Source organism: Thunnus albacares, chromosome 6 (genome assembly GCF_914725855.1).
Source record: "Thunnus albacares chromosome 6, fThuAlb1.1, whole genome shotgun sequence".
NCBI classification, from domain to species: domain Eukaryota; kingdom Metazoa; phylum Chordata; class Actinopteri; order Scombriformes; family Scombridae; genus Thunnus; species Thunnus albacares.
Window position 1 is genome coordinate 13,909,070 of NC_058111.1, and position 8,256 is coordinate 13,917,325.

Here is an 8,256-nt window from a genome sequence, read left to right on the forward strand (position 1 = left end):
TGGACTGAGGAGAGGAGACACTGAGTCTGCTCCGCTTCTCTATGGTTATTTCTGTGGGAAATACGGAGGGTGATGGACGCACCAACACAAAATCTGATGCTGTGTTGAGGCAGCTGATGGTCATGTGTTCACAGACTGCTCCATCAGCTCGGCCCTTTTGGTGCCAGCCCCCCATGGGTCAAACTTCCATTTATGGAAGGTTTGGCAGCGGAGAGGGCTGAATCAGAATATCACAACTTCCTGGCTGCTGCCCCCAACATAGTTTTATGGGGAATGGCGTCACAACTACATGTTATCAGAGTGGACGGACAAAACACTGAAAATGGGTTATTCTCTCCAGCTCTGCCATGTTCTGGCAGCAAGGAGATAAATCTATCCTCCCAAGAGGAGATAAATTTTCTCTATGAAGAAATCCAGGACCTGCTATTGAAACAGGCTGTCTTGATCGTCTCCACTCACAACAGACAGAGGGGGCTTTACTATGTGTACTTCTTGGTTCCCAACAAGACAGAGGTTTCAGACCCATCTCCTCAAGCTGAACCAATGTATCACTAGAAAGATGTTCTGCATGCTGACCATCAGGAGATTGCTGGAACTGGTTCAACTGGGCAACTGGTTCACCACCATTGACCTGAAAGATGCTTATTTTCACATCGAGGTGGATCATGGCGGTGGGCCATCCAGTCATTCCACTGGGGCTCCTGCACATGTGCCACCTTCAACAGTGCTTTGCCAACCTGTGCTTGATCCCAAGAGGCACAAGCACTGCTTGTTGAACATTCCCCCATCAGTGCAGGAGGACCTGCGTTATTGGGGGGTCCCCACAGCATCTGTCGGCAGAAACACTGCTGGGTCGAGTGACCTCCTACATAATGGTGTTCACAGATGCATCCCTGATGTGGTGGGGGGGCCACTGTCTGGGGAGAGCGATAGGTGGTGTGTGGCTTTCAGGGCAAAGCCGACACATCAACCTCCTCAAACTTCAGGCTCCTGGTCCTCCAATACTTCCTCACTCTGGTTCAGGGGAGAAACGTGTGGGTGAGAACAGACAACTGCACCACTGTTGCCTACATCAACAGGCAAGGCAGAGTCCGCTACGCAGCCCTGTTGAAGATAGCGGAGAACCTGTTGGTGTGGGCCTCAGAACACCTCCTGTGTCTATCAGACAAGTGTGTGCTGCACCCTGAAGTGGTGCAGCAGATTTGGAACCGATTTGGGAGAGCGGAAGTGAACCTGTTTGCCAGTCAAAATAACACCCACTGCCTGCTCTGGTTCTCCCTGATGCTGCAAGACGATCTGAGCTATCACATTTGCACACACGCCATGGCCAAGGAGGCTACTTTACGCCTTTCCCCCTCTTCATCTCATTCCCCCACTGCTGGAGAGAGCGAGGCAAGAGCAGCTGTCAGCCATCCTGATAGCCTGGACCGTCGTTTGGCATCGTGGTACGCAGAGATGATCCAGATGTTGGCAACCGAGCCCTGGTCCACCCCGCAAGTGTGGGAGGCTCTGTCCCAGGAGGTGGGTTCGATAGGCGCACTGCCCACGTTAGGCCAACCTCTCCAGGCTTGGCTGCTGAGAGGGACAGGCTGATGCAGGCTGGACTGTATGCACAGGTGGTGCAGACCATTAAGGCGACGAGAGCAGGATCCTCTATTGCTTGCTACAAGGCAAAATGGTTGGGATCCCAACGCTGGTGTGAAGAAAAGAGACTGGACCCCCTGTCCCTATAACTGGCAGGAGGTGGAATAAAGAGGGGAGGAGACAGCGGAGGAAATGTATGAAGATAATAACATGAAATACATGAGCAAGAGCAAATCTAGAAATGCCAACATGACTTTTCTCCTATTTACTCCTTTTCTGAGCCCAGTCATTTAGTTTTATCGCTATGTCACCTCTTTTTATTGTCTTGCAGTATAGTTTAATCTCGCACGTACCACCCATCAGGGCAGGTGAAGAAGTATTGGCAGGAACTAAGATGCATTTAATTTCAGATTGATTTTGTATTGAGTCAGAATTCATTTGTGCTCATTTAATGACATTTCACCAAAGCCATGTCAACAACCGTTCCACCCTTTATTCAGCTGTAGATATCAACGTACGATCCAAACTGTGACATTGACTATGACGCAAAAAAGAAGAATTGGGGATTTAGCAGAGAGGGAATGCCTTTCTTTGTATCATTTTAATGTGTAGAATAATCAAACAGCTAATTTTAATAGATGGGGTTCAGGGAGGGGGAATGGGAGGTAATTGCTCATGAAATGATTATAATAGAGCTGACAAATGGCACACCTGTTGCTCTGGGTATACAATTCGCCACACTAGATCCAGGCTAGACTGTCACACTTTGTTAAGTTTTATGAATCAATCACAATACACAAATCCTCAGAAATCTAAGAGAAGGGACACATTAAGATTAGAGTTAAACAGCTTCCCAAAACTCTCCACTTGTTTGTCTTATCTTAAGTGACCTTGGGCCATTCGAATTACTTGAAACACTATTGTATTTATAGTAAACATACTGTAAACACATACACACACATCACTGATAACTTCATACACAGTAATCACTTGCTAGCATTTGATTGTTTTTCCACCATCACTCTAGAGAGGAAAAATTTCAGGTAGTGCACTTGTGTCATCACTTTTACTTCCTAGCAAAAGGCTTTACAACTATTATAAATACCCACATCAACACTTCACTTGTGCAGGGTGGGGTGTATGTTATAGTCAAGATACCAACCAGACTTAACAATTGACCTTGTGATATGTGCTTTTTAACCAAGTGAATTATGATTCTGTTTATAATGCAATTTTTCTTTGCAGGAAGCTGACTTGAGACTTTGATGTTACATTTGGGCACTTTAATGGGACTTTTGTCTTTGGTAACAGGAACTGTTGAATGTTGTCTATGAGGTAATGCACCATTTTCTCTGAACTTATCGCATGCCATTAGCAGGTTTGATGAGGCAGGTTGGATGTTAATTATATTTTACACAAACTGAATTTGATGCACTTCTGGTTGATGCATATTCTAACATTGACATAACAGTTACATATATGTGTTAAATGTCCAGAACAGCTGCATACATGTCTTGGTTCTACTGGCTCCTCACTCAGTGGCCCTCCTCCCTGCTGCTTCTCAGTGTAGTGGGCAGACAGATGGGGCTGGAGGTGGTTCAGGCGATAGTGTGTCCTCGGTGGGGTACACCGAGCAAAAAAGGCCTCTCGCAGGATGGAGATGTGATTATCGGTGGACTCTTTAATCTGTATTACATACCCTCAGCTATACAACAGGTCTTCACCAAGCTGCCACATTCTAAACCTTGCACTGGGTAATACCTGATCACAACTTTGTATTGTTTGTATTCTTTTACAATATGTTTGGTGGTTATTATGTTGTTCATATTATGATAGCAGATTGTATTTTTTATATTTTCTCTTTTGCCATGCTTAAATATTTTTGTTAAAAAACTGAAAAAAACTTAATGTAATGTTAACGTTATATAATGTTAGTAGTACTGGTAGTGTTTTATAAGAGGCACATTATAATTAAAAAATGTGATATCCTGTATATCTGAGATAGTCATACAGTATTTTAATTATGGTAAACTATTTCAAAAGATTTATATTTGCATGCATGAAATTTTTGGTAATTTGTCGATTTTATAATCCTGTCTATGATGATTATTTTTATCTCTCACTGATTGATACTGCAGTTAATTTCTTTCCTCTCCTGTGGTCTCAGTTTAGATCTTGTGTCACTAAAATATATGTACGCTATGACGTTTGCGGTGGAGGAAATCAATCGTAACAGTACCCTGCTACCAGGAGTGAAGCTGGGCTACCGTATACTTGATAGCTGTAGCCGATACCCCTGGTCTTTGCAAGCTGCACTGTCACTGGTTGGAGGAGACACAAGCAGCTGCATCTTAACAGCCCCTGTGCTTCAATCTGCAGCTTATGAACAACCTGGAGAGACAACAGGTATGACTTGATGTAATTTAGTATACAGTTAACATCTGCTTTGTCCAAACAACAACTGATATGATTATAGTATAAATAATTGTCATCATGTAATTTTATATCCAACGCTGTCACCAGGTGGTCAGCCTGTTCCCTTGCTTATTGGCGCTGCCTCATCTACAACAGCCATAATGCTGTCTAGTATCCTGGGGCCTCTCTCTGTACCAGTTGTAGGTTTCAGTGCCTCAAGAAATAAATCTTTGATGAACCTTTTTTATACAGTCTACATCAAGAGGTTGATCAGATTTTCATATAAAATATATTATTACAGTAAAAACAGTGTCAAAATAATAGTTTTGTGTCTTTCCCTCAGATCAGCTACTTGGCGAGCTGCCCATGTCTTAGTGACAGGCCCAAGTTTCCTAACTTCTTCAGAACAATCCCCAGTGATATTTACCAAGCCCGGGCCATTGCACAACTGGCCATACGCTTCAAGTGGACTTGGATTGGAGCAGTACTAGTAAATAATGATTATGGTCAATTGGCAATACAGGTGTATGTTTTTGTTGTTATAATTTAAATTGCCTGAAAAAGTCTCTCATGTATCTCCTTCATGTATGGTGCAAACAATATATATGTATTTGTTTTTATGCTCCATATTTCAGACATTTCAGGAAGAGATTCGAGGGAAAGGGGTGTGTTTGGAATTCATAGAGACTGTCCGCAGAGAAACTATTGTGCGTGATGCCAGACGTGCAGCAAACACAATTCAAGCTTCGACTACGAGGGTGATTCTGATCTTTTGCTGGTATACAGATGTAAAGAACTTATTTCTGGAACTGGCTGAGAGAAATGTGAGCAACTGGCATGGGGATTTGTATAGACAAAGGGGTTCATCATTAAACAAAGCCATGTATTTTGTAACAACAAAATGCCAGCTGTTTTTCCTGTCATAATTTATTTCAGTGTCCTCTTACTATAGGTGACTGACAGACAGTTTCTGGCCAGTGAGGCTTGGAGCACCAGCAGTGATCTTCTCCAAGATCTTACCATCTCTAAGGTGGCAAATGGAGTTCTTGGTGTGGCCATTCGAAGTTCAACTGTACCTGGATTTGAGCAGTATCTCAAACGTTTGCACCCAAATCATCGTCCTGATGATGAATTCTTAAGATATTTCTGGGAAAAAGAGTTTGCATGCAGCCCTAGAGCTACACAGTCACATGTAAAACCTTTCTCCTCATATTCCTCTTCACCACTGAAAACACGGTTTGACTATCCATCAAATGTTTCCTCTTCATCTCCTGAAAAGAGGTCTCTTCAGAAAGCCTCACTACCGACCTGCAATGGGACAGAGTCCCTGGAGGGGATGCAGCATCTCTTTACCGACACCTCCCAGCTACGAGTGGCATACAATGTCTACCTTGCTGTTTATGCTGCAGCCCACGCACTTCACAGCCTTCTCTCCTGTCCCAACAGAGACAGCCCTCTCAGAAACAACAGCTCCACCTGCTCCTCTCCAAAACACATTAAACCCATAGAGGTAAACACGATTATCTCTTACTGATAGTTCCAGATGTTTGTGAAAACTGTAAATGAAATTTTGACATTCTGATTTTTTTAAAAATGTCAACAGTCTCTGCAATATTTTGATGATTTCACAGCTGTTACAGCACTTGAGCAAAGTGAACGTCACCACTCCACAGGGGGAAATGTTTTATTTCCAAGGGGCCGACATTCCAGCAAAGTATGATCTTGTCAACTGGCAGAACACTCCTGAAGGGCCACTAAAGCTAGTTTTGATTGGTCGCATGGACGGGTTTGATCTGCACCTTAATGAGTCAGCTATTCAGTGGAGCACAGGATCCAATCAGGTAATCAGACCAATAAATTGTCTTAAGGCTAATAACAATTTGCAGTTGAATTGATTGTCTTTGTCAATTAAAATGAGTCTGTCCTTGACAATGTGATTTGGCTTTTTGTTTAGGTGCCTATTTCAGTGTGCAGTGAGAGCTGCCCCCCAGGTACCCGAAAGGCCAACAGGAAAGGGGAACCTGTCTGCTGCTTTGACTGTATCCCATGTGCTGAAGGGGAGATTAATAACAAAACTGGTGAGGAAATGACTTTTGTAAAATAAGAAAAACTCATGTTTGCCACTTGAATTTTCACCTTTTTGTTTTGTTTCCCTTCTCTCTTTTTTCTGTTTTCCTCTCCTAGGTTCCCTTCAGTGTGAGCATTGTCCATCGGAGTTTTGGTCCAATGCTAACCGAACTGCCTGCATGCCTCGCCAACTGGACTTTCTTTCCTTTAATGAAACCTTGGGCATTACTCTGACCACAGCAGCTGTGTGTGGTGCCATTGTGACAACAGCTGTCTCTGTGGTTTTTATTTCCTACCGTCAAACACCTATGGTAGTAACCCAGAGTGATTTTTCACATTTCTTTCTTTCATTATTTTGTCTAGAAAAATGAAAAAAAAAGTATATAGTGTATTTTTTAAATGGCCACATCTTTGCCTGTTAATCTGATTCACCTCAAGGTACGAGCCAACAATTCAGAACTGAGCTTCCTGCTTCTTCTGTCACTGAAACTCTGCTTCCTGTGCTCACTGGTGTTCATTGGTCGTCCATCAGTCTGGTCTTGTCGGTTCCAGCAGGCAGCATTTGGGGTCAGTTTTGTACTTTGTGTTTCCTGCCTCCTGGTCAAGACCATAGTGGTTCTGGCTGTTTTCCGCTCAGCTCGGCCCGGTGCTGAAAGCTTGATGAAGTGGTTTGGTCCAGGCCAACAGAGAGGAAGTGTCTGCCTCTTCACCTGTATACAGGTGTGAATATTGTTTAATCGATTACATTATTACATTTTTTGATACATATAAGTAACTACACTTCTACACTTGATATTAAATAATAACATTAGAATGTGTTTCTTTTTCATATAGGTTATCATCTGTGTCATATGGCTGTCTCTCAGTCCCCCTGTGCCTCAACGTGATCTGGGTTTCCAAGGGTCAAAGGTCACTCTGGAGTGTGCCATGACCTCTGTGGTGGGCTTCTCTCTGGTTCTGGGTTACATTGGCCTGCTGGCCTGCACCTGCCTCATCTTGGCCTTTCTTGCAAGGAAACTCCCCGACAACTTCAATGAGGCCAAACTGATCACCTTCAGCATGCTGATCTTCTGTGCTGTCTGGGTGACCTTTGTCCCTGCTTATGTTAGCTCCCCTGGGAAATATGTTGTTGCTGTGGAAATTTTTGCAATACTGGCCTCAAGCTATGGTTTATTGTTCTGCATTTTTGCTCCAAAATGTTTCATCATACTTTTGAGGCCTGAGAAAAACACTAAGAAACACCTGATGGCCAGATAGTGTTTCTGGCTTGAATGTGAGCATATGACTGTGATATTTGTCTGGTGGAGACAATGCCCCTCCCCACTACCCATCCTGTATAGTCATTTGGTGGACAATAGTACAAAGTTGCCCCAAACCGGTACATGTGTATTTGTTACATCAATTCCTTTCATCTAAATAACACTAATTATTAATGTCCTTAGCTGTATGAAGCTGAAAAATGTCTCAGCCACACATATTGTAGTTATGGCTTTCATTAGTATTAACTAAGAATGTTTCTGCTGTTGTAGACGTTGTTAAATGCAAATATAACATTACTAATCAACCATTGGAGTAAAATACACGTTTAAATAAAATGCTGCTCACTAAAAATGTGATCGATTTATTTAGTATTAATGTGCTCAATTATTCTATTTTGCAATGTGACTGTTCTGCATCCAGTTTAAACATTAAAAATATTGTACCTCATCTCAAGAAAAGTCTCCTTGAGTTTGTCTGAAGGCAGATTATTATTATTATTATTTAACTAACAATTAAATTCCGTTAATTTATTCACTACAGATTATGTAGCATGTGTACCATACAATGCTATTTTTATTATATACATGTATGAATTCAAACTAAATATTAAAAATTCTGTACTTTCACAATGGGTCAGATGTGTTACATGTCTCCTTGTTGGGCTTAACATACATCTGAAGTCTGCACTTAGCTTGTGCAGCTGTGCAACATCTTTACCCAACCACCAATTTATGTATTTGCTTTAATAGTAATTTACAGTACTTCCCTATCATTAATGTATAGTAACCTAGTACTGGCTGTGCAAGATTAACCTATTCTGTAGTCTGAAATTAAGATATCAATTTCTGTCTAAATGCGGTGAAATGAGCCTGTGTGTTTACATTAAAAAATTTGCAAACAGGCAACTGTAATTAATCAAATAATTGTCCA

At 42.2% G+C, this 8,256-nt stretch overlaps 1 protein-coding gene across 1 annotated transcript; it reads left to right on the forward strand.

Annotated features, from left to right (window-relative positions):
• Nucleotides 1-2,834: 2,834 nt before the first annotated feature.
• LOC122984474 (extracellular calcium-sensing receptor-like) lies at nt 2,835-7,519 on the forward strand. Its single transcript, XM_044354943.1, has 11 exons — nt 2,835-3,338; nt 3,752-3,990; nt 4,108-4,199; nt 4,343-4,522; nt 4,635-4,823; nt 4,952-5,509; nt 5,631-5,840; nt 5,954-6,077; nt 6,184-6,377; nt 6,505-6,786; nt 6,901-7,519. The coding sequence occupies exons 1-11, from the start codon at nt 3,073-3,075 to the stop codon at nt 7,321-7,323; spliced, it is 2,757 nt and encodes a 918-aa protein (XP_044210878.1). The 5' UTR covers nt 2,835-3,072; the 3' UTR covers nt 7,324-7,519.
• The last annotated feature ends 737 nt before the right edge of the window (nt 7,520-8,256 follow it).